Consider the following 27,331-nt stretch of genomic DNA (forward strand, 5'->3'; position numbering starts at 1 on the left):
CATATTCTGTCACAACCTCTTTTTGATTATGCAATTCTTCGCCTTCGTGTTTTTTTTCCGCCTTTTTTTTTGGCAGCAGCGCGAATAGAAAAGGTACCGTTTGACACTGTGCCATTTCAATGACAAAATACAATCTAGCGCTCAAATAATTCTACAGGGGGATTAACATTTCTGAGGTTGCCCAGAGATTAGGTGTGCGGATCTTAAATTTCATCATCTTCCCGTGGCACAATAGCTTATTCTTCCCTTTTTTCATCTATTCTCTGATGAAGGGTCAGGCCAGCTTACCTCCTCGGCTGCATTCATTTCATTTCTACATTAACCAGATACCTCGCGGTCCTCGGCACGCCGAATTCCCAGCTCCTCTGTCGCCCTCCATGCGCCGGGCCGGCCAGCCGCATGCTGCCCTCTAGTGGCAGGATTCTTCCACACGCGCAGCTCGGAATTCACGGGTGCGGCAGAATTGTTTATGTTTTTTGTTTGGACTGAGGGCTGTGCGGCCGACTCGGAGCCGCTAAGACGGGCGCTGTCGCACTCGAGAACGGCCGGGGTGGAGCCGCGGGTCTCTCTCGTTGTACGCCGGCGCCAAAACGGCCAATTTAGCTCGCGACTCACAGCCGTCCATCACAACCTTGGTTTGTTGCACTGGGAGTTCTGGTGCTGGGCCACAACAAATGCCAGTGCCCACACCGGACAGTCTCGTATAAGATGGGACGCCCCTGCACCGAGACCTCAACCAGCACCGAAGAACAGTCGGGACAGCCGTGGAAAGAGCACTGTGCAACAGTCAGGGCCTCTGCGTGCTCGCTACACCGCAGTACACGCAACATTCCATGCTACCAAAAGCCACCGGCATTTAAGAGGCAGGACTTTTCTTTGAAAGTGTGGGGGGGGGGGGCAATTATTTCGATGTATGGCGTGCGTCTTTCTTCAAACGTCTGTCAGTTTAATTTTTGTCACTTTCTTTTGTTATGCATCTCACGGTATGTTGCGTGCAACTGACAGCATGTGAATGTGAACATGTGTTATTATTCTTTAGACCAGAACAACGCTCAACTTAATACCATTATTCCATAATGGCATAATTATGTTGCCTATGAGTTTCGCAAACATGCGTATGTAGCACTCAAATTTCGCACACCGGCAGTCGATGAGCTAAAAGTTGGTCGGACGGACAACTTTCCCTTAAACTCCTTATTGGTCTTGACCTGTTATCAGTCATTTTCCTTTGTTATGAATACAGTGATTAAAATGCCCAATACCATAAGATGTAGCCAGTTCTCTTCAATGAGGTCATTTAGGGAGTAATACAATCATTTTTTATTTGCATGGCAAAATTGTGCACATTTTATCAACATCATTTGTGGATACATGCAGACCTCATTCTCTGAACTCACACTCAGAGAATATTCATGACAAAGATGTGCAATGTGCAGATTTTAAACAATTTAAGCGCAGGTTTAGTTATTGCTAGTTATGCTGAAAGCTAATGCGGTAGTTAACAGAGCAGGGCATCTTTTCATTACGTGTTCCTGTTGATTAAAATGTATTTTTCTAAATTTAATTCATTTAATCTCCCTAACACGATGCGAAGAAGCCGTCTGTTACTTGTCAATTGATTAGTCAGATCGTTGGCATGCTTGTTAATCAAGGAAAATGAATGAAAACAGGTTAAGACCAGTGATCAGTTTGAAGGAGTTTTTCACCCCTCCAATTTTCATCTTACAACTGCTACTGTATGACAAACAGTTCTATAAACACATGCACGCAATTCTGAATCAGGCATGTGTAAAAAGTCAGTCTATGAAGTCCTCTGCAACTCTTTACACACTGACTACCTTCCAAAAGACAATAATCCACAGAGAGACTTTGCCATGGCTACAGTGTATCAGCAGAGGAGACAGAACCAGATTGCCGGCATGCTAAAACTACATATCATAAGTGCTGGTGTGACACAAACGACATTCACAATGTTCCATATGTTTACACTATGGCATTTGTCATTGTGTACAGTCACGCAATTACATTTCACAGGGAAAGACCTGGCGGCCATATTCCCCTCCCAGGTCTGCCAAGCGACTGTTCAGCGTCTGACAGGGGCAGTTATTACACTGTCACACTGCTTTTATTTACACATTTCATCTGACCTACGGTGGGAGGGGAGGTGGTTCAGGGAGGAGGTGAAATTATTCTAAAGTGTTTTCTCTCTCAACCTGGAGGGAACATTTCACACCAAGCTTGCGAACCCGCACGCTCACACGACAGCTTTCATCTTTCTGACTTCATGGATTACATAAATCTTGATTATAGACAATCTATTGCTCCTTAAACCTTGAGTTTAGGTTTAGATTTACCCTTACGCTCAGTGGGATAACAGAAAACACAACAGTCACAAACGTTGCTCATCCAGCTCATTACATCATAAGACCCAGTACTGGGGAAATCAGAGCAGCCAGAGCGAATATGTTCGGTTCACACCTGATGCACACAGACAGCTTCACGTTGCAAGAAAGCCATGCACATTTGGCTAAAAAAAATAATGAGGGCACAGATTAGAAGTGCCACGCTGCCCCCTTTGGAGAAGTGGGGTACTGCATGCTGAGACTCAGACTGGTTGAGTGACATTCAGTTATCATTATGAGTTTGTGCTGTGCAAGAGTAATCAGCACCGTGTAAATGCGTCAAGGACACAAACACAACACATGCCGCACATAAACATTTTAATCAGACCTGTCAGGGAGGCAACCTGTCAGTTTCTACTACTCAGGGAGTTTTTGTAATGTCAAAATACTTCAGAACCACCTCAATTAAATAAAGCGCATTGTGCACAAACCTGTCAGTGCAGTTTGCACCCTGAAAGATAGTAACTACTCCGTCCAAGTTACCGCACTCATACAACAAATGCAAGGATTTGGAAAGAGAGAAAATTATATTCCCACTGCAAAGCTTGTAAATGTGAGTCAAAGCATTTTCCAGTCCTTACCATAGATGTGAAATACAACGGGAACAAATGTAACATATAGAACATAAAAACAGACATACAAACTCACATGTTCCCAGAAACACACACACGCACGCGCGCGCGCGCACACGCGCACGCGCACGCGCACGCGCACACGCACACGCACACACACACACACACACACACACACACACACACAGTGCCAGGCTGATCAGGTGCCAAGTGCAGGCAGTGTTATGCGGCTTTGATGTCGCCCTCACATGGGGCGAGCATTCTCCCTCTCCTCCCCACCCTCTCCCCCTCTCCCTCCTCCCCACCCTCTCCCCCTCCCTCTCCTCCCCACCCTCTCCCCCTCTCTCTCCACCCCACCCTCTCTTCCCCTCTTCCCCACCCTCTCCCCCTCTCCCTCTCCGGGGTCAGAGCAGAGTGTGCCTCTTCATTTCTCCCTCCATTGTGTGGAGACGCCAGGCGCAGAGGCAGGCCTGAGTGAGTCTTTGATCACTCTGTTATTAGTGAGGTATGCGCAGACCAGAGGAATTCTGGGCCTTTTCTCCTGCGCCCTTGTCCCTTTGTCTCCTCAGACTGCAAGAGCGCACGTTCTGATCCTGTAAGAGAGGGAGCAAGGGAGAGCGAGCCAAGGAGCCAGAGAAAGCGAGCGAGAGAGAGAGAGCTGGGCTCTCTCCTCTGCTGTTTGGGGAGGGGTTAATCTTTCCCCCCTGCCTTTTAGGAAATAAAGGACCTCGGGCCCCAGAGGGCCCCAAAATATCCTCTCAAGCCCAGTTACATCAAACCCTCCACTCCACTCTCCAGTGCCTTCATTCGCCAGGTCTATTGACACTTTAATTTCATTAAAAGATCAATTAAACGGACACCAAAAAACTAAAGTTCCGCCTCTCCACTCCCACCCCCCACTTCCATCATAGCTCTACAACTAAAGAGGAGACGTCATGCAAAAAGCGTTTTCAAAGTGACCACTCAGGGTGCGAATTCAGCAGGCCGATAAATTATTCACCTTTCAATTTCAGCAGAAGCGACTGGGGCTGGAGGAGAAAAGCAGTAATTAAAGAGCAACAAAAAAAAAAAAAAAAAGAAACGAAACAAAGAAAATGGAGGATTACAGAAACCAGACAATGCGCCAATCACAGGCCAGTACAAGGGTTTTGCATGAACTTTGCTGAATTATAGAGACATCTCTGCTGTCACTATTTGGCAAAAGGGCAAAAAAAATGATATTGTAGCTTTCTCTTTTTCCCCCTTCTTTATCTGGTAGCAGAAACAGGGGCTCTTGGCGAGAGGCGCTGGTGAGCAGCTCGGCCCGTCTGCGTTTGTTTGTGTGTGTTAGTGTGTTTGTCGTCGGGTCGGGATGGGAGCCAGCAGGGTAGGGCGGTACGTGGTGCACAGCACCTCCACCCCACCCCTCCCCACCCCCCCACCGCCGCCCCCCCCAACCCCCCCGCCGGGGCGCTCTGCTGAGGGAGCAGATGGGACGGGATGCTCCGGATTGGCCCGGCGCCCGGGCCTTTGGTACCCGTCCAAAGCAGAACCCCACCCCGCGCGTCCCCGGGGACGGGAAGCCAGAGACAGAAATGGGCAGAACCTCGCACCGGATCTCCTGGGCACTGCCGCATGGACACCTCTGCCAACAAGTATGCAGAAACTGCACTGAGCACACTGAAATACTGTATTACCCTAATGAGTGCACACTAAAATACCCCAATACTCTAATGAGTGCACACTGAAATACTGTATTACTCTAATGAGTGCACACTGAAATACTGTATTACCCTAATGAGTGCACACTAAAATACCCCAATACTCTAATGAGTACACATTGAAATACTGTTTTGCCCGAAGATATGCACGTTAAATACTCCATTACTGAAATAAGTGCACACTAAAATACGCCATTACTCTAATATGCACTCTAACACACCATTATACCATTATGTGCGGTAGAATACCACAAAACCTGTATGTGCTGTGAATACCTCATTACTGAGCGGTAACTGCAAGGGGTGAAATACAGGAGAAAGGGAGGGTCTAAACGGTCCCATTCTGCAGATAATTAATAGTTCAAATAGATGCTGAGAACATAATACATCTAGCCTGTTCTACAGGCCTAGGAACTCTAAATTTGCTGCTTGCAAAAAGATACTGAAAATGGCCCAATAAAACACATTTCAGATTACAATGCTGAAAAGACAGACGAGGAGCAGCAGCTCTGGGTAACAGAGCAAAAAGCCGCTGAAGCTCGTTTCCACCGCCGGTTGCAACTGAGGATTCCTGCCAGCAGGAGGCGGTAAATATCAATCAGGAGTATGACTGTGATGTAAATGAGCCTAATCCAGGCACAAAGGGCTCCACCCCGGCCCCCGCACTGCAGAATGGAGGGAAGAGAGCTACAGCATGACATCACTCCTCAGCCATTTAATGTTTATCTGACGGGCCTGTGCTCCCAAACCCCACTCAGTACAGCCGAGCTTCCGCACACAGGCCATCACTCACCGGCAGCACAGCCAGACACGGAACATAATGCAATTACAGCTTAAATAATCAACATCATGAGATTATTATTCACTCTGTGCTGGAGTTCAGCCAAAGCAGCCAGGGAGAATGGCCCTGGAAACCCCTACACAAACTCCTAGGAAAACACACACGTTTACACCGGAACGCTGGAAGCGGGGAGGGAGAGAGTGTGTCTGTGGAGCTCCTCAGAGGAGCAGAGAGCGCAGAGCAGTTCGGCTGTGAGAATGAAGGGGCAGACTGCCCCCAGCTGGGAAAATGACAGGGGACGCCCGAGCTCCACCCGCGGGCACGATTACAGGCTCGGGGTTACCCCCCCACCGAAGAGGAGGAGAGGAGCCGCTCTCTTCCCTGCGGCTCCCAGCTGCCAGCCCCCTTCCAAACTCAGACGGAAACGTAGTCCGAGTGTCACAAGTCCCCCGTTTCCATAGCTCCAGTCACCACACCCCCTCCCTCCCCCACGAGGGCCAGACTTTCAGTCCGGAGCAAACAAGCTACAACTGAACAGTCCTTTCATCCTGACACTTATGTGTACGTATCCTTCCAGCCACTAGGGGGAGCCACTGAGCTGTGTCAAGCAACTCTCAAACGGTCAAAGATCACAGGTTTCAAAAGATATTACTCTTCTGTAGTGTTAAATATTGCAATGTGTACCTTAAAAAGAGCAAAACAAATAAAATGCATTGTTACTATTATTATTATTACTACTACTATTTAAAATCCAAACTTCCAGTTACGCAGTAGCTTGTTAAATTTGGGGGTTGTAATACAGGTAAAATGACTGGCGTTGGAGTACATGAAGACGAAAGCCCAGAGGGGAGGAGTAGCAGGAACAGGAAGTAGAGTTGCAGCCTATCATTAGAAGGCAGAAATCCTGGGTGAGACCAACGGACTGCTGCAGGGCCGGATACAGACAGAGACAGAGTCAGAGAAACAACATTCTCCTCCACTCAGCGATATCTCAACGGACCCGGGTGCCAGTCCAGATCATGAGCCCTGCCAAAGACTTTACCGGCAGTCTGAAGGGGAGTGATTTCCTTCCAACGGTAAACCAAACCACATCCCTACCCCACAGCAGTGTGCTCCTCTCTCTCTACTCCTACCCCACAGCAGTGTGCTCCTCTCTCTCTACTCCTACCCCACAGCAGTGTGCTCCTCTCTCTCTCTACTCCTACCCCACAGCAGTGTGCTCCTCTCTCTCTCTACTCCTACCCCACAGCAGTGTGCTCCTCTCTCTCTCTACTCCTACCCCACAGCAGTGCGCTCCTCTCTCTCTACTCCTACCCCACAGCAGTGTGCTCCTCTCTCCATTACTGCTGCAGTGTAGTTAGTGTTCAGTTACTCCACCTCCTCACAGCGTATGTGCAAGCAGCACAGTACTATTGAAGTTTTTGTAAATAAATAAAAAAAAAGGTTGGGGAGAACCAGCTGTAACCAAAACCTGGTATTGCCTGGGTGCAGCCCAACAGTGGAAAAGGGCGGAGTCTCTGCATGCTGTATGAAGCACTGCATATGGACAGGGCAGGGGACGGAGGAGTGGGGAGCGGGGACACTCATCAGCTAAAGTGTTTTCCTGCACTGAAGTGCTTAATTTGACCACTGATTGGCTAACGGGTCTGCACACCTCATTTCCAAGGCCACTCCTAAGAGTGTGAAAACCTGGTACAGAGAGAGTAGGGGTGGGACCGTATGAAACCTCCAGTATAATCGCACAACCCGTCTTTTCAATATATCATCACTATAGTTTTTTTTAGTTATTTAGAATAAAGGCATCACACAAACTGTACAACTCAATTTATTGGATGATTCTTTGCAGATTTTTATACCGTTTACTTCATAATGAGCAAAACCATAACTGCACCCTGTTATGCGTATTTTAGACTAACTAATCATCTCATGAACGTGTGTACCCTCAATATCTGAAAACAGAACCATCACCTAAGCAGAACTTTAAGATTCCTGTAAATTCTCAAAGGGAGATTTTTTTCCAGGAAGAGCGACGTGTTCAGAGTTTCAGGAGTAAGGCTGAAGGAAAGAGAGACTGAAGATGAGCAGAGGAACAGATCGCTCTTTCAGAGGCGTAGCTTGCAGGGGTGCAGGGCTGTCTCTGTCAGGCCTCCCATCTGTGCAGCTGATCTCTGCGGGCGTCACCGGTGGGAGGGGCTCTGTAGAGAGAGATGTCCTGAGACGCGGCTCCTGCAGCTGAAGGATGATTTGGGATTGGCTGGTTTCTCACGGCGACGGTCTGCAGGAGCCAGTGCGGTGTTTGACAGGCATTTCATCTTCAGCTGCCGAAAACCTCAGCAGACAACACGATCTCCCTCTCTCTCTCGCTCTCAATAGAAGTGCCAACAGAACTTACTCCCTCCACAAAAGCGGTCCTGAACCTCGGGTCCAGGATTCTTACCGTTCTTCTTCCTCTTAACCAGCTCACAGTCGTCATCCTCTTCTTCCAGAAGTAATCCTTTCAGGTGCACAGATCGCAATGTGGGGCTCCCAGGTCAGGGGGGTCTGAGCGGCTGGAAAGCCTCAGGGGAGCCTTCCACTGCGGAGATGCGCATCGCCTACAGCTGCAGCGCGCTTCCTCCTGCCACCAGCGTGGATAACACTGCAGCGCGCTTCCTTCTGCCACCAGCGTGGCTAACACTGCAGCGCGCTTCCTTCTGCCACCAGCGCGGCTAACACTGCAGCGCGCTTCCTTCTGCCACCAGCGTGGCTAACACTGCAGCGCGCTTCCTTCTGCCACCAGCGTGGCTAACACTGCAGCGCGCTTCCTTCTGCCACCAGCGTGGCTAACACTGCAGCGCGCTTCCTTCTGCCACCAGCGTGGCTAACACTGCAGCGCGCTTCCTTCTGCCACCAGCGTGGCTAACACTGCAGCGCGCTTCCTTCTGCCACCAGCGTGGCTAACACTGCAGCGCGCTTCCTTCTGCCACCAGCGTGGCTAACACTGCAGCGCGCTTCCTTCTGCCACCAGCGCGGCTAACACTGTGCAGCGCTGCTCAACACCCCTGGACACCGTGTGAAGAGCAGAGCCCCGTGCGGTCAGAGAGCTCTGAGGGGGCTCTGGTTCAGGCTGCACCTTTGCTCTTACAGCTGTGACTGAACCCCTGCACAACAGCCAGGCAAGCCCTGATCCGCAGCACCACGGCCAACCAGAGCTTTTCCAACGAAAGCTGGTCACCCACGTGACCGGAGACTCAGTCAAAAACATCTTCATATCAGAGGCCTTATCTGGGGTGACACCCACGACTTCCCGCTCTTCCAGAAGATTCTCCAAGGCGAGGCTGATGACATCAGCGGTGTGAGCCTAGGCCTCTGAACAAACAGCCTTCACCGCCCGTGGTGATTAAACATAACGGGCAGGTAAAGGAGTCTCATCTGGCTGGGCCACAGCTCAGCGGTGAGCATTACATGATGCCTGTTCATATCAAATTCTACCACGGGCTTCAAGTACTTCCTAGCCATCTCCTGTGTGGAGAAATACATTCTGCCAGAAAGTGTGTACTTTAATGTCACTTTGCTATCAGAAATCACACATCTCCACAAACTGTAAAGGTATTACATCTTTAGCAATGAAGTATGCCACTGCAGTGGTCAGGTCCTCTTCCTGATTGGCCCTAGCCATATCTGACTTCTCTCTGCTCTCAAGAAGCAGCAACAGATTGGGCTGGCCAGGATCTCTCAGCTGAGCTTAGTCTGACTCTATCGCTCTCTCCCTCTCTCACTCCCTCTCTGTTTGTAGGATGCCTGCCCACAAAACACAAGAGAAAAAAAAAAAAAAAACTTTAAACAGTCCCTAACATTCCATTCTTAGTCAGTCATCTGTACAATCTAATCTCATTATAATTTATTTGTATTCTTTATCTATTATGCGTAGGTGTTCCTCGCCTGTATAAATAACTACTACATGCCTATGTTGTGATGAACTAAACATCTTGGGCCTAGAGTCAGGGATGAGTACATGGCCTTCTCCTTCCTCAACCACTAGAGGGCACTAAATTACAAATGAGAATACAGAGCAAATGTCAAATAATGTTAGAACAGTAAAGTTAGTGATGCAAAGAGAAGTGGATGGACATTCATCAAACGTGGTGTACAGTGGATTACTTTGTCTTTACAGTAGAAGGCAGACAATATAGTAGAAGGCAATAAATATTTACATTCAAAAGGAGCCATGGTATGCTAGCACATGACCAGTATGAATGCCATTTCTACTTTTCACTGACATTTTATTACATTGCCCCAAAGGTTATTCAAAAACAAGACACATTTTGCTAACGGCTGGAATATTTTAAATGAACGCAGTAACTTGTTTTGTGATGATAATTAAAGAGACATCACGTCAGGTGAGAGCCCCAGACACACACACACACACACACACACACAAACACACACATATCAAATGTGCACCGCCGTCTAACCAACATGTCTACCAATATTAGAAATAAAGAAACAAAACGTGTTCAAAGTGTTAGTCGAAATGGGTTAGGCGAGGGCATGGTGCAATTAGGGGTTCTGACCACTAGAGAGCAGCATGCACACGGCAAACTCACATTTTCAATTACGAACGTCCACTCCTTGTCTTCAAATTCTTCTGCATGAGGGTCCTGAAAGAGATGAACAAAATTAAATGTTAAAGCAAAACTATGCACCTAATACCCCATGCAAACTTTTTTGAGCGGCTCCAAGAATTGATATTGCGAAATGTCAACACAAAAATCTGCAGCGTATTATATGATTTGAGTATACAAATCATACTGACATTTCTACAATCTTAGGGCAGTATGGATACATGTCAAAATATTTATATCGAGCTTCACTTTTAAAAATGCGTTTGTAACAACAGAAGGGTGCTTCAGAGATCTAATGATAATATTGAGCACATTCATTAACCCTTTAAGATCTCAAATATGCAATTAGAATGTTCCGAACTGAACATTCTAATGCTGATGTCACAATCACTACTGGTGACTGAAAGCAATGGAGTTCTATAACACTCAGAACTTAGAAAAAAAACATTTCAAAACCTCCTCTTCAAAGGGCAGAAGAAAGTGTGTGTTGCTTATCACCTGCATGTGAAAGTGCAGCACAGCTAAGAAAAACAGATGAAGTAGGCAGTCAGTAACGGATGAGTGCAGCCTGGTCCGTTGTGCAGCGTTTTGTAGAGAGGCCAGATGCCAGGAGCTAGCTGTGTGTGAAAGAGTCCCGCAGGCTGGCTAGGCAGTTTTCCACATAAACGTGATGCTTGCGGCTAATGAAGCTCCATTTGGGTACAGGTGGGTTATAGGGTGTCCTGCACCCCAAACCAAGCGGGGTAACAGGGGAGACAGTGATGACAGGGGCGGGGTGAGCAGAGACACTGCTCTGTGTGGTACGAGCAGCAGGTCCCTCCTGCTCACGCAGCCGGAGGATGCTCAGAGTGCAGACTGGCTTATGGAGACGGTCAGCAGGAGTCTCCCAGTGACAGCCAGAGCGGGGAGCACCTGCCGCTGGCGACAGACAGAGTGCCCGGGGGGAGAGGGTGGTCACAGCCAGCACACTGCTCTGCTCACGGAAACAATCAGTCTACACACACCCTGCACACACTCACATACACGCACGCTCACACATACACGCACCCACACATATCCACACCCACACCCACACACACACGTACGCACGCACGCAGACGCAGAAGAACGTGTCTCAGGCTGGACCTGTGTAAACACAGCAGCTCTTTTACAGGATATGTGGCATCACACTGTCAGCACTGCTCTCCGGTTTCCGCTCTCACGATCTGATAACTGCGTTTGAGGACGTCCGAAATGCCACTACTGAACAACCACACGCGTCTCAACCAAACACACCCACCCGCAACCACTCGCCACCTCACCCACTGCTCACACCAAATCACAGCTACTGCTACATGTCCAAGGGGATGATGGACTCCTACCCTGACACAGGACGGACAGCACAGCGGTGTGGCAGAAATCAGACTAAACGGGGTGACCACACGGAAGGGAAGCGGTGTGACACGGGGGTGATGTGAGAGACACAGTCGAACCCGCGACACTGGAAGGCATTTTATTTTGCTTTCTTTCTTTGTTCTAAAAATCCAGCAGACGTCAGCCAATTATATAGAGAGCATGTGAATGTACCAGGGCTCTGCCGTACAGCTCTGTGGAAGAGACAGCCCTACGGCTGTAGGAGCAGGTATAAGGGCTGGTAGAGTTGCAGGTATTTGGACAGGTGTAGGTGCAGGTGTATGTGCATGTGCATGTGTAGGAGTATGTATAGGGGCAGTTGTAGATACAGGGGCAGGTGTAGGTGCAGGTATACGGACAGATGTTTATATAGGGTCTGGGTCAGGTTTAAGTGCACGTATAGGGACAGGTGTAGGTGTTGGGACAGGTGTATGTGCACGTATAGGGTCAGGCGTAGGTGTTGGGACAGGTGTATGTGCACGTATAGGGTCAGGTGTAGGTGAAGGGACAGGTGTAGGTGCAGTTATAGGGAAAGCAGTAGGTGAAGGGACAGGTACAGGGACAGGTGGAGCTGTAGGTACAGGTGTAGGTATGTGTGTGCGTATAGTGACAGGTGCAGGTGTAGGGACATGTATAGGGACAGGTGTAGGTATGTGTGCGCGTATAGTGACAGGCGTAGGTGTAAGGACAGGTACAGGGACAGGTGGAGCTGTAGGTACAGGTGTAGGTATGTGTGTGCGTATAGTGACAGGTGCAGGTGTAGGGACATGTATAGGGACAGGTGTAGGTGTAGGGACATGTATAGTGACAGGTGTAGGTGTAGGGAAATGTATAGGGACAGGTGTAGGTATGTGTGCGTATAGTGACAGGTGTAAGTGTAGGGACATGTATAGGGACAGGTGTAGGTGTAGGGACATGTATAGTGACAGGTGTAAGTGTAGGGACATGTATAGGGACAGGTGTAGGTGTAGGGACATGTATAGGGACAGGTGTAGGTGTAGGGACATGTATAGGGACAGGTGGAGCTGTAGATACAGGTGTAGGTATGTGTGCGCGTATAGTGACAGGTGTAGGTGTAGGGACATGTATAGTGACAGGTGTAGGTGTAGGGACATGTATAGTGACAGGTGTAGGTGTAGGGACATGTATAGTGACAGGTGTAGGTGTAGGGACATGTATAGGGACAGGTGTAGGTGTAGGGACATGTATAGGGACAGGTGTAGGTGTAGGGACAGGTGTACGCCCGCGGTACGTACCTTAAACAGAGTGACGGTGATCTCCACGTTCTCGGGGACGGGCCACACCACCACCCCTCTGTACGGGTTCTTAATCCCCGGCTGCCAACTATGGGACTGCAGGAGGAGGAGCACAGTGTAAGAGAGCTACACCTTCCCAGCACAGGCGATACTCACTGCACATACTGTGAGTACAAGACTGCTTTACAGCTGAGACTGCAGGAGGAGGAGCACAGTGTAAGAGAGCTACACCTTCCCAGCACAGGCGATACTCACTGCACATACTCTGAGTATAAGACTGCTTTACAGCTGAGACTGCAGGAGGAGGAGCACAGTGTAAAAGAGCTACACCTTCCCAGCACAGGCGATACTCACTGCACATACTCTGAGTATAAGACTGCTTTACAGCTGAGACCGCAGGAGGAGGAGCACAGTGTAAGAGAGCTACACCTTCCCAGCACAGGCGATACTCACTGCACATACTGTGAGTATAAGACTGCTTTACAGCTGAGACTGCAGGAGGAGGAGCACAGTGTAAAAGAGCTACACCTTCCCAGCACAGGCGATACTCACTGCACATACCGTGAGTATAAGACTGCTTTACAGCTGAGACTGCAGGAGGAGGAGCACAGTGTAAGAGAGCTACACCTTCCCAGCACAGGCGATACTCACTGCACATACTCTGAGTATAAGACTGCTTTACAGCTGAGACTGCAGGAGGAGGAGCACAGTGTAAAAGAGCTACACCTTCCCAGCACAGGCGATACTCACTGCACATAGCCTACTGTGAGTATAAGACTGCTTTACAGCTGAGACTGCAGGGGGAGGAGCACAGTGTAAAAGAGCTACACCTTCCCAGCACAGGCGATACTCACTGCACATAGCCTACTGTGAGTATAAGACTGCTTTACAGCTGAGACTGTAGGAGGGACAACTTTAGCAGCAGACGCTAACAAATGGTCCCTCCTATGCAAATTTAAAGAGGAGTAAGCCTATCTCCCAGAACACCAATGGACGCCAATCAGTGTTTGATCTTAATTCAGCCAATCACCGAATCCCTCTGGATGAGAGGATGACATAACCCACTCCAACAACAGAAAGACAAACTATAGCTCATGTATACACACACACACACACACACGCACAATAAAGCACTTTCCCTCATACACAAAGTCCCAAAACTGCAAATGTACACACACGAGCAGGCGTACGCACGCACGCATGCACGCACGCACGCACGCAGGCACACACGCACGCAGGCACACACGCACGCATGCACGCACGCACGCAGGCACACACGCACGCACGCACACACGCACGCACGCACGCAGGCACACACGCACGCACGCAGGCACACACGCACGCACGCACGCATGCACGCACGCACGCAGGCACACACGCAGGCAGGCAGGCACGCACGCACACACGCACGCACGCACGCACGCACGCACGCAGGCACACACGCACGCAGGCACACACGCACGCACGCACACACGCACGCACGCACGCAGGCACACACGCACGCACGCACGCAGGCACGCAGGCACACACGCACGCACGCACGCAGGCACACACGCACGCACGCAGGCACACACGCACGCACGCACGCATGCACGCACGCACGCAGGCACACACGTAGGCAGGCAGGCACGCAGGCACACACGCACGCAGGCACACACGCAGTCACACACGCACGCAGGCACACACGCAGTCACACACGCACACACGCACGCAGGCGTAGCGTGGACAGGCGCTCAGACCTTGGAGGATTTCCGTCGGCTCCTCCGGGTCCACACCACCACCAGCTTGTCCGGTTGCCTGGAGGCAGAAGAGAAGCATGAGATTAGCATCAAAGTAAACACGCAGGCTTACCCCCCCCCAGGAAAATCAACAATTACGCCAGCCAGCACACGCCCCCTCTCCCGATTCCGCAAGGCCTCTTTCACGGCTTCAACACGTTTCATTTTGCCTGAACTCACTTCTCCCAGCATGCCGTTTCTAAGCGGGAGCTGAGCGACAGGTCGACAGGCACTTCCCGCCTGTTCACACAGTTGTGACACCTCAGGAAGCGTGCGATATCAGGGGGCCGAATTCTCCAGCCAGCGCTGCCGAATCCGAGACTATTAAAAACAGTACATAAAACACCCGCTTACATCATAAACTATGTTACTCGTTTTCACGCGTGAACACACAGACACGGAGGCTGGTTTTAAAGGCCGAGTGCGTCCAGCACTCTCGTCACGGTGCGACGCGACCAATCAGACGCGGGTCGCCAAACCGCAAGCGGTGCCCGCCTCGCCATGCCGGTCGCGCCGCGGTTCCCGCCGTCGTCATGGAGCCCAGAAGCCGAGCGGCTCAGCGGTGTGTATAAATAATAGAGCGGGACCTGGAACGGCCGTGGGGAGGGGGGGTTTGGGGGTTTGGGGGGGGGGGGGGGTATCAGGTGTGCCAGCGCCACGGGCCAGCGGGCGGCGGTGACTCTGTACGAGGGGCGTGCCGCAGCTGGAGCACAGGGGATCCTGGGACAGATCAGCGGGTCAGAGGCTCAGTTTGGACATTACTGTCTCAGTCAGTCACCTGCCCAGGAACACTGGGCTGCTGGGACTCCCCCTGGTGGCCGGTTTGAACTACAACAGGATTTCCCAGAAGCAGCCAACTTCCACACAGTCTTGGTTCCGGGACCTCCAACTCTACAGAGAGCACGTGTCAAGAAGTCTGGCTAATGTAATGAAAGACAGACAGACAGCGAGAGAGAGAGACAGGCAGACAGACAGATAGGGAAAGAAAGAGAGAGAGAGAGAGACCACGCTCCTGACACCTCACAGCGAGCCTCACTGTCTGTTCACTCAGGACGACACGGTGTCGACATGCTTCTGCAAAGCCCTGCGAGGCAGTCACCCCTCCACACACAGCGCCATGCCAGCAATCCTAAATATGCACTTCCTCTGAGGAGCTCCAGGCCCTGCAGGACATCCAGAGGGGGCCGCCTTCCAGATACTGTACCCCCCGCCTCCCCCCTCCCCAACTCCCCTCCAGTCCGGCCCTCTTTCACCCACCAGTCCTCACCCCATCCTGTAATTTACGTGGCCCGCCACAATCTCCCCCAAAATCAGCCCAGAGCTTTCGTAAGCCCTCTGACTGGAGTGCCCTGGACATGCGCTGCAAACGAAAGAGCGTCTGCTCTCAGTAAAACCCCCATTTGATCCGACACCAACGACATTCCCCTCTGATGGCGCAAAGATTCCTCTTTGACACAGAGAATCGTCTAAAATAAAAAATACAAAAAACTCTAAGAGAAGAGGTGGCAGCTTCATTTCCCCTTTTCCTCCAGATAAAAAAGTTTTAGTTTTTAAAAAATCTGGCACAAATTCAATTGTGCCAAACAATCAGAGAAGCTTAGAAAACACTAAGAAGCAAGCTGACTGCATCCACTCAGCAGTCTAATGGAGGAGCTCTGGAGGACAGATACAGAACGCAGAGCGGCTACTCAGCCACCGTACAGCAGGCACAGAGCAGCTAATGAGCTTCCACAGCTCACCCTGCCATGACAGGTCATAGCTCTGCCGCTGCTTCCTTCCTTTCTCTGGAAATATACTCCCTGTTTCTCACCCTGCCGGATACAGGACAGCCCAGTCAGGACTGAACGCAGGGCAGCCCCATCCTTCAAGCACCCCCCCCCCCCCCTCCCCCGTCCATTTGTGTAGCAGAAAAAAACGCTAGCCATGGCTGCTTTTTTTCTTTAGCTGGACTACGGCATTGAACTCCACAAACTGGGTAGGCAGATCCCAGCCACCCGGCTGACCAGAGGGGGCGCTAGTGTGCAATAAGCTGGGGGGATAGCCTGCCAATCAAAGCCTCCCTTCCTGAGTGACTCCACAGCCAGGTATGCCCCGCCCCACAGGAACCCCAGCACACCGGTCCCTCCAGATGGGAGACGGAGGACAGGAGGAAGAGAGGCATTCTGGGTACGAACCAATAAACAAAAACTGCCAGCATAAAAAAGAAGCAACACTACAGTCTTGCTCATTCATACATTTCATAAACTGATGTGAGAAGGTGTAGTATGAGGTAAGAACATGACTCACAGTTCCGATAACAGCACCATCAGAACGAGCACAGTCAAATTAAACCATATCCATAGCAACGCACTGACGGCTTGCCATCACACCAGAGGATATTATTTCATTAGGCACAGCTGTCAATCAATTCTGCTCAATTACTCTTTCTCTCATGACTACATTGTATTCCTTTAAATACCACTGAGAGGCTCGAGGCCCTTAATCACTGCAAGGCTGTGTGAAGCACACTGATGTGAAACTGATCCCACGGCTGATATGACCGTGAGCGAATGTTTTCTAAACCGTTATCACCGTGCCATCGGGCGAATGCGTCAGAGGAGGACGCGTCATGTGCAGCTTGAGCAAGCGGACTGTGGGCGTCCGACTGGCCGGCTAGGACCGCAGGCGAGGGACCGGACGCGGTCGTCCCCACCCGACCGGACCGCTCCCTCCCGGTCCGCCGTTGCGGTAGGTCAGCCCGTGACAAATGCACGACCTGGCCTGTCCCCCTGTCCGTCTGTCCGTCTTCAGCGCGACACATTTCACCCTGATGAACGACACCCCTGGCAGCCGAACTCATCTTTCTGCCGAGGTCATGCCGCATACGGCCTGGAAGCACGCGGGTCCGTACAGTCCCTCTCCCAGCTACTGCTGGCTTAATGGGTAATCCTTGCACTCCATACTTTACAAACTGTTTCTCATTTTAACATTAGACTTTCTACAACAGTCCTCCTTGTATTGTTAGTAAGTGTATTTGTTCTATTTTGTCATTTTTACATGATGAGGGCAAATAAATCAAATCCAATCAAATCCGCGTCGCAGGCTGAAAGCTTCGCTTCCTCTCGGAGCGGTCGCCGCCGGTGCCGCGCAGCGCTCACGCGATCTGCAGATTCCCGTCCCGAGAGAACGGGCCGTCTCGTCCCGGGAGCCGGAGAGCGCTCAGGAGGAGGCCCGGAGCTGCTGTTGTTGTCGTCCTTTTTAAATGACTCTGAATCACTTCCGTACAAGTGATGCCAATGTCCTCCTCCAGCCTGCCGGTGCCATGTTTAAGGTGCCCAGCAGCTGGACCAAGCTTACAGCGCCACCGCTGCTTTCAATACCCCTGGTCAGACCTGGGTCACATACGTATTTGTTTTGGATTCAAATACTTTTCTGTGCTCTATTGATCTTGCCTGGTCTAATTGAGCCTGCCGATACGAACAGAACGAAGGCGGGACTTGCAGTTTTTGAGACTATTTCATTGGTTCCAAAACACCAGACAAGATCAGTAAAGCGTAGAAAAGTATTTGAATCCCAAACAAATACGTACTTGACCCAGCTCTGCCCCTGGTACCACGGCAGAACAACGTCTCAGGTTATCTTCAGCACTATTAGGAAAATGCCACAATCAACAGAATCGGCTTGTCAACTGGTCAATTAACCAGCAACCAATCACATCAGCAGGTGTAAGGTGAAGGGGGCAATTCAACAAGCCATCAGATTATGTGGCACAAGGAAATGAGAGGGCAGCAAAAGCATGGTGTTCCAGGGACTCTGAGTCAGACCCATGTCTAAGCTGCCATGTCCCTGGCCTTCCCATCACTGCTGCAGTAAGCGCTGCTCCCAGACGAGTCCTTAGATCTGTCCAATCGATACCAGAGCCACCGAATCACTGGTCGGGCCTGTGAGTTACTCTACCACAGGGACCGTGGTCTACGTCTCAGATAAGGGACAGAGCTGTGCTCTATGGCCGTAAAGTCTGCAACACTGAAGATACGGAACGCCAAGCCAAAAAAAGGCCACTTTTTTCCTCCTCGGAAGCAGGTTTGGAGCCGATTGTCCGAAGTCAACAAGCAGTTCACCAACTCCGCCCCTGGCCAGCCGGTAACCATGCCGACTGCAGAAAAACAAGATAATGGAAATTCACCGTTCCTGGATGGAAGTGACTAAGGCTGGTACCAGCATCAGTGGAAAAAGACTAAAATGTTCCTGTCCCAGCAACAGCAGCACAAATAGGGACCGTGGAAAAACTAAAATGGCCACTTTGCACAACCATGACTGAAGGCTACGTCTAAATGCCTGGACCACCTTAAGGACCCATCGTCTGAGGCAATAACCTGGAGCCTCCCTCACAGAACAGCAGGGCACCCTGCGTCATCAGAGCCAGAAGCGCCTCACAAAGCGGCGTGCGCAGGGCGTAAAACAGCCAGCTCCTCGCCGCTGAATAATGTGACGCAGCTTCAGGCTCACTGCAGGGCCTCGGCTGGCACAGCGCAGGCATCATTAGCCATTCCACACAGGAGCAAAACAACAAACACCAACAGGAAACAACTAAATACAAACAAGTCTAACTTTGCGAGATTCTATCTGCTGTGCCCCAATGTGAATATCAAGAAGATGGATTGAAAATTATGTCATGACAAATATGTTAACTAAATTTAATTTTACTTTAACTGGGTTAAGAATAATGCATACACAGAGGCACACACACACCACGCACACGCACACACAAGCAGCAGATCAGGGCAGATCTATTTTTACCTGGATTAATCTTAATGGTTTAAAACCTCTTCTCATATCACTACAGAAATGGCTGTTTGAATAATGGCCATCAAAACAGACGAGGCCTGGTTGAAAAATCAATAGATCGCAGCAGGTGAAGTACAGGAGACGTTCGGTTCTGTTAGCTTTTGAAAAGTGAAAAGGTATCGGTTACAGACTCAGACGTGAACACGCGCGGTGCCCTGCACCCGAGCAGCCATCAAGGCCAAAGACAAAGGGTCCATTGAAAGCCTATTAGCCGTGTAGCGCTGGTAATGCGTAATGAGCCTGTTGGCACACACAGAGTCTCTCCACCCCGCCCAGCGCCGCCTCCAGCCCAGCCCGCCCCGCGAGCGGCCGACCCAGCGCCAGGGCCAGGCCTGTGGCCGTAAATCCCTGGAAAGCGTTTGACTTACGGGCCTGTCTGGAGCCCCGGGGGCCGCCCGCTTCATTACCGCCGCGGGGCCAGACGCCGTTCGCTACGCAACACCGGCCCCGCCGCAGCGCCGGGGCCCAAGCTGGTTCTTTGTGCTGGAGCGGCCGGTCCGTCGCCCGGACGACGCGCCTCCGTACGCGCTCTAGCGTGCTGCCCCGAGTAAACACAGCAATGCTTGAGCAAGAGCAGGAGAGCGTGCTCCTCACAGAGCTGGAGTATAACGGTATATTCAGGCTCTGAGATTTCGGTCAGGTGACCGGAGGAGACATGACTGGGGATGGCTTTTCATCATTGATTGTGCTTTCCCCTGTCACTGCGGAGTGTCCCCACAGCCCACTGGGTTCCGAGGGGCTGGTTTTCTTCCGAGTGCAATCCTGGAACTTTGCAGTTTGTCTCTAGCGCGTGCTTCAGACAAAATGAACCGACCGGGAAATGAATGGAGACCCAGAGGGATTCTGGGAAGGATGCAGGTAAATATTTGCAGAGTGAGGGGCGGAGGCAGTGGGCAGAACAGAGCTGTGATGTCGAAGCAAAGCCTCAGAGTGAGGCCCGTTGTAACCCAGAGGAACCGCCCTGGCCTCCACTTTACCGCATCACAGCCTGTGAGGACCGTGGCCTTGTGCAGCCCCGCCCATGCGTAAACACGCCCCCTCAGCTGCCTGTCACTCACAGCCGGAGGTGGGCGTCTCCGCGGGGGGCGAGCGGATCGCTTCCCAGTGACCCGCCGGCCACTCATTCGCTGGGACAGAGGGCGCGGCGTTCTCTGGGCACCCTGGCGCCCGCAGGACATCTCTGACATTTCCATTTGCCAAGCCATCGAGCGACCTGCCAAAGCTAATGGAAGTCAGCCTCCGATTCCTGGGTGGAAACCATGGCACACATCACAATGGAGGAGAGCTGCGTGCGTGCGTGCAAGCGGGCGTGTGTGCGTGCAAGCGGGCGTGTGTGTGTGTGTGTGTGCGTGCATGCTTTATAGGACTAGGACTATGTCTACTCAATGTATGAAAGGTGAGCTAATGCGAGTGTGAGAGACTGAGTTTGTGTGCGTGTGTGTATGCATGTTTACAGTGAGTGCATGAGTGACTTAGTGTTGTGTATCACAGTGTATAACGTGTGTGTGTGCGTGCATGCTTTATAGGACTATGTCTACTCAATGTGTGAAAGGTGAGCTAATGTGAGTGTGAGAGACTGAGTTTGTGTGCGTGTGTGTATGCATGTTTACAGTGAGTGCATGAGTGACTTAGTGAGTGTATCACAGTGTATAACGTGTGTGTGTGTGTGAGAGTGAGTGTGCTTGAATGTCAGTGTGTGTGTTTGTTTGTGTGCGCATGTAATCAGTTCCCAAGCCTTGCTGGGACACAGTGTAACAGCAGCATTGTACTGCAGCATGGAACAGCTGCACTGGGCTCCACGCCGCAGCCTGTTAAAGTCAAATTACCAGGCACCGTATGGGGGGTAATGACAGCTACACACAGCGCACTCCAGATTACACTGGCAGGCAACACGCAAGGAAACAATAGCGGGGCGGGGACAGAGAGAACTGGAGCCGACAGCGTGCACAAGACCCTCCGCTGTGCAGCACCTCTGCTGGACACAGGTAACCAGCACGGCCTCCCGCGGTCAGAAACACGACACGCTAGCTAAAACATGCACCGCGAAATCACGCACCACAGCGAAAGCAGGCCTGAGAGAGAGCGGCTAACAGCGCAGGCCTGAGAGAGCGGCTAACAGCGCAGGCCTGAGAGAGAGCGGCTAACAGCACAGGCCTGAGAGAGAGCGGCTAACAGCACAGGCCTGAGAGAGAGCGGCTAACAGCACAGGCCTGAGAGAGAGCGGCTAACAGCGCAGGCATGAGAGAGAGCGGCTAACAGCACAGGCCTGAGAGAGAGCGGCTAACAGTTTAGGCCTGAGAGAGCGGCTAACAGCGCAGGCCTGAGAGAGAGCGGCTAACAGCGCAGGCCTGAGAGAGAGCGGCTAACAGCGCAGCCCTGAGAGAGAGCGGCTAACAGCGCAGCCCTGAGAGAGAGCGGCTAACAGCGCAGCCCTGAGAGAGAGAAGCTAACAGCGCAGGCCTGAGAGAGAGAGGCTAACAGCGCGGACCTGAGAGAGAGCGGCTAACAGCGCAGGCCTGAGAGAGAGCGGCTAACAGCGCAGGCCTGAGAGAGAGGCTAACAGCGCAGGCCTGAGAGAGAGCGGCTAACAGCACAGGCATGAGAGAGAGAGGCTAACAGCGCAGGCCTGAGAGAGAGCGGCTAACAGCGCAGGCGTGAGAGAGCGGCTAACAGCGCAGGCCTGAGAGAGAGCGGCTAACAGCGCAGGCCTGAGAGAGAGCAGCTAACAGCACAGCCCTGAGAGAGAGCGGCTAACAGCGCAGGCCTGAGAGAGAGCAGCTAACAGCACAGGCCTGAGAGAGAGCGGCTAACAGCACAGGCCTGAGAGAGCGGCTAACAGCGCAGGCCTGAGAGAGAGCGGCTAACAGCGCAGGCCTGAGAGAGAGCGGCTAACAGCGCAGGCCTGAGAGAGAGCGGCTAACAGCGCAGGCCTGAGAGAGAGCGGCTAACAGTTTAGGCCTGAGAGAGCGGCTAACAGTTTAGGCCTGAGAGAGCGGCTAACAGCGCAGGCCTGAGAGAGAGCGGCTAACAGCGCAGGCCTGAGAGAGAGCGGCTAACAGCGCAGCCCTGAGAGAGAGCGGCTAACAGCGCAGGCCTGTGAGAGAGCGGCTAACAGCGCAGCCCTGAGAGAGAGAAGCTAACAGCGCAGGCCTGAGAGAGAGAGGCTAACAGCGCGGACCTGAGAGAGAGCGGCTAACAGCGCAGGCCTGAGAGAGAGCGGCTAACAGCGCAGGCCTGAGAGAGAGCGGCTAACAGCGCAGGCCTGAGAGAGAGCGGCTAACAGCACAGGCCTGAGAGAGAGGCTAACAGCGCAGGCCTGAGAGAGAGCGGCCAACAGCGCAGGCATGAGAGAGAGCGGCTAACAGCGCAGCCCTGAGAGAGAGCGGCTAACAGCGCAGGCCTGAGAGAGCGGCTAACAGCGCAGGCCTGAGAGAGAGCGGCTAACAGCGCAGGCCTGAGAGAGAGCGGCTAACAGCGCAGGCCTGAGAGAGCGGCTAACAGCGCAGGCCTGAGAGAGAGCGGCTAACAGCGCAGGCGTGAGAGAGCGGCTAACAGCGCAGGCCTGAGAGATGAACAAAATGAACAAGACAGGAACCCACTTTTCAACTTGGAAATGCATTTGAAGTTTTATGACACAAAAGTTTTGGCCCGAGTGAACAAACATCTGAATTTTGACTGGAAGAGAGCAAAAGCAGCTAGCTCCTCATGTTGGCTAAAGGCTTCTCAGCAACAACAAAAAAGGCAAAACTCAAACCGGAATTGTTTCCACCAGGACGGCTACCTCTCTTTCAAAGCAAAATTGATTATCAGGACACGTGTTCCAGAGCCAAGACAACATGGCGGGAAGGTTGGGCCAAAACTCACAGGTAAATTAGCAAAGCATTCTGGGAGATATGGGTAAGCACAGCCAGTATCGTGGGAGCTGTCCACTAAAAAGCACAGATATCTGTCACTCAAAAGGTGGGGGTTTGGTTCCTAGAGGCGGAGGTGCCGTTGTACCCTTGACTAAGGTACTTAACCTGAATTGCTTCAGTAAAATATTCAGCTGTACAAATAGACCATGTAAAAATGCAATCAGTGCAAGTTGCTCTGGATAAGAGCGACTGCTAAATGTAGCTAACATACATTGCAAATGCACAACATCAGAAATGCATTAACCCAGATGCTGCTAGCTGCTTGTCTATCCACAAGAGCCCCCAGCCTTCCAGCTCATTAAGAGGCTCACTCTGCAGGGAACGAGCTCTCCGCCACATAGACAACGCGAAACGCAATCAAACGAGACATCCGTTAAAAGACGGAGGTGAATCATGCAAAAGAAGACGGAAAAAGAGATATGGAGAAGATCAATGAGCAATGGGTGAGAGGCAGCTGAGAGAATGGGAGAAGAGTAGCAGTGGAGACAGGCTGCACAGGCTAGCAGAGAGCGCTAGCGTGTGGTCCACTGAATCGATAGAGGATGATGCAGCCATGAGATGTTCTCACAACGAATGGGCAATTGGCTTTCCAAAAAAATGTTAAATATATGTGTGTGTGCATGTGCACTTAGATTTCCATATGCATTTTTAAAAATCAATAGCAGTGTCTTTATTTCAGATGCTTGACGAGCGATGGACCATGGGGTCGATTTACACAAGGGTAAAATAAAGACCGATTACTACTAAATCCAGAAAAGAGGTTAAACAAGAAACACTCAGACGAGAGCAGAGAACGAAACGAAGAGGAATCTTCTGATTCCTGATGCCAAGTTCACTTATCGACACATAAATTAATCCAATTCCAATTCGGGCCCATTCAACCGAAGGTCTGAGCCGCCATCTTTATGCTTTCCATGAGTCATAGCTTTTTACACGGCTGTACTAAAAACCAAAACATCACTTTGGGATCCGTACACTATAATCAGTTCATTTTGCCAAATGGGATGAAACACAAACAACAAAAATATGAACTCCTGGAGATTTCAATGAAAGCCACACTGAGCCCATTCTCCAGCCTGGTTTTCAATTGTTTGCTTGCTTCTCTTACAGGCAGACATACCAATTACACAGATTACTCTGCAGGCCCTGTCTGTAATAACTATCAGACCCCCCCCCCAATACCCAAAAAACAAAACGCCGTACAGAACTTGACGGGTGAGACTTGCTCAGTACAATTTTGTGTGCAGGAAGGTGGGAAATGTTCCCAACCTCTTGCCGCGTTTGTGAACAGCTCAGAAGAAAATTACCATCAAATAGCACTGGGGGGGTGGCATTACTTTCATTATGTTCAAACTACATACATCAGGACGCAGACATGCATAGCCTGTTTAAATCAAATCATTTAGAACAGTGGCCTAATTGGAAACACTTGAGCACAGAGCAGAGCCAGATTAGAAGCTTTTTCCATAGATCTGTTATGAAGCAATGAAACAAAGTACAGCCAATTTGCAAAAAGGGTTCCCCAAACATAACGGAAAAAAAGTACAAATAAAAATAACAAACAGATCTTAAAATCTGCATGATTTCCTAGATTGTGCCAACCTGGCAACCCTGAGAGACTGAAGTATCGTGCCAACAGGAGATAAACAGGAGAGATGGAAGCAGGCGCTCCATGTAGGCCTACAGCCGCTGTGCAACAGCAGCTCACTTCTGCTCCATTAGCTTTCTCCCCTAAATATGCCAGACAAAATGTTCACACATCTCCTAGCCTCAGGACATGTAAGAGATTTATTCATTTCGTTTGAAAGCGAGAAGTAATAAGAAGCCTGTAATCTTCCAGATCATGCGTGAATCTCCGTGCTGTACACACAGGCCAACTCTACAGAAGAGTATCCAGTACATAAATAAATAAATGATGAAAATATCAAAAGTGAGTAATCTCCTGGGGGAAACATAAGATGCACATTCTGAGCAAATATCATCCCATTAAGTAAAACTTATGAAAAGTTCAACAGAGATTATTTGAAGCTGAGCACAAATTAGAGAAAACCACATTAAAGCTAGAGATATCCTTCAGTATAATTTCAGATACACTTTGACCAAATTAATGAATATTTTTAGCTAACAAGTTGACCACTACACACATTCACAGGACTTTCCTGTGTCACTAATCCCCAAAGGTAGGCATTTTGGTATGAACTCACAACATGAAAACAACAGAGGTATTTGCGGTGGAAATGCATCATAAAATGATACCCACGGAAAGCACAGCATTGCAAAATAATAAATTCCTGAAGGCCTGATTATAGCCTAGGCTGTATTTTTTAAATCAGATACTGCAGAAGACGGAGAACAGCTGTGAAACCAGAAGTTACAGACCTTCAAAAGTCCCGAGACCTGTCGAATCCCAGAAGAGCTGCCTCAACCTGCGCACCGACTTCGACAGACAGCGCGCGCTCCGAGACAGTCAGTGTCTCCCCGCACGGAACCTCTTTCTCCGGAAAACTTCTGGGGATGTGTGTCCAGTAACCTGGCAACACCATTCTGGGACGTGTCCCACACTGAAGACCCCACCGCAAGAAGAACCCATTGGCTCCGGGAGCAGACACACAGTGTTTACTCGGCCTGTTCCCAGATGATGTGACGACACGTCCTCTTGTGTCCACTGGACAACTCGAGGGTCCTTTACAGAGGGTCCTTTAGGTTTGACAGCAGTCATTCCAGGACTGTGTGCAGAGGGGCTACAGAACCTGTGCATCAAAACTGCAGGTATGATTATTCCAATCATGCTGTAATGAATTAACCACATTTTACAGGCTGCATTCAGACCTTAATGTCCAATTCCTTTTTTTGCTGCAATTAGATTTTTTTAAATGTTTTTTTTTAATACTGACTTCATATCGAGGCCATACCCCAACCCAACCGGTTTACACCATCTTACGATACTGAACTGGATTCGGACAATGTACAGTCAGATGCGGACAGAGCACTTTTGAGCGTTCACACAGTAGCCGTGTGCAATCCAAATGGCTGTGTCCAGTTTATTTCTACATACAGATGTGGCACAAAACAGAACTGAAAAAATGGGCCCCTGTGTTTTTTGTTTTGCTGTTCACACCGTTTTTAAAAACATCTTAACTGGTTCAGCTACAGGGGAAAGCAGAATTGGGCCACTTTTAACAGACTCACTTGTATCTAGTGATAAAGAGGAGGCAATACAGGAGAGACACCTTCTAGCAGCACACACAAGCTAAGCTGGGGAGGAGTGGTATTGGCCAGTGAGAACAAAGAATGACACAATCCACTCTGTGCTATCCAATCACAACATGGCAGAAACAAATTAACATGCTGGCTACAACAAAATAAGCTAAAATTACATTGAACAGTCCTCATGCCAACCTCCTCTTAATGGGGAATTCTACCATAGAATGAACTTCTGCCCAACGTTTATTTTAGGCACTAGTACAGAGATCAGCAACTCACGGTCCTCGAGGGCCGAGAACTGGTGGTTTTCCACCCTCCCTTTGCCTGGGAGTCAGGTGTGAAGACAGTCTGGCCAATCAGCAGCACTAATTACCCAGGAGAAAATAAAACCAGGGCTGGATTTGGATTCGAGGGCCAGAGCTGATGATCCCTGCACTAGTGGTTTTGTAAGAAGGGAAATTTCATTAGCTGAAATTGCCATAACGTGCCGTCTTTCATAGAACTAAATTCCCTTGCATGTAGGCTTACGGTCTCTCTGTGAGATTATTTATGAAACGCAATTAATAATTGTGCAAGACTTCAGCAAGGTCGATTTTTGTAGTTAACTCACTGCAAAAGACACAAACATGCACTTTAAATATAGGGCTCTCAGTGGCCCTCATCAAAAAAGACCCAGAGAGAGCACAGAACAGCAAGTCCACTACGCTAGCTAGCGCACAAGCTAATACTGTTTACAGTCGGAACAGCAGATACCCAAAATCTCGCTCTGACATGATTTGGTCAACGCTCGCTATGCCTTCTTTGAAGATATGTTCAAATTCAAATTACCTGCCCATTGTAGTTCTTCAAATATTAGGAAGGGTAGAGGTGTACATCATTCTGATGAGGTACAGCTGTACCA

The 27,331-nt window shown here is 50.3% G+C and overlaps 1 protein-coding gene across 1 annotated transcript in view; it reads right to left on the reverse strand.

Moving 5' to 3' along the window:
• Positions 1-27,331, reverse strand: part of ehbp1 (EH domain binding protein 1) — a 142,552-nt gene that overhangs the window by 111,575 nt on the left and 3,646 nt on the right. The window contains exons 3-5 of the mRNA XM_035400101.1: positions 14,447-14,504; positions 12,708-12,803; positions 10,042-10,095 (exon numbers count right to left, since the gene is read on the reverse strand). Of these exons, the coding sequence (XP_035255992.1) occupies positions 10,042-10,095; positions 12,708-12,803; positions 14,447-14,504 (208 nt within the window). The remainder of the gene's footprint in view (positions 1-10,041; positions 10,096-12,707; positions 12,804-14,446; positions 14,505-27,331) is intronic.

This window comes from Anguilla anguilla, chromosome 18 (genome assembly GCF_013347855.1).
Source record: "Anguilla anguilla isolate fAngAng1 chromosome 18, fAngAng1.pri, whole genome shotgun sequence".
Taxonomy (NCBI): domain Eukaryota; kingdom Metazoa; phylum Chordata; class Actinopteri; order Anguilliformes; family Anguillidae; genus Anguilla; species Anguilla anguilla.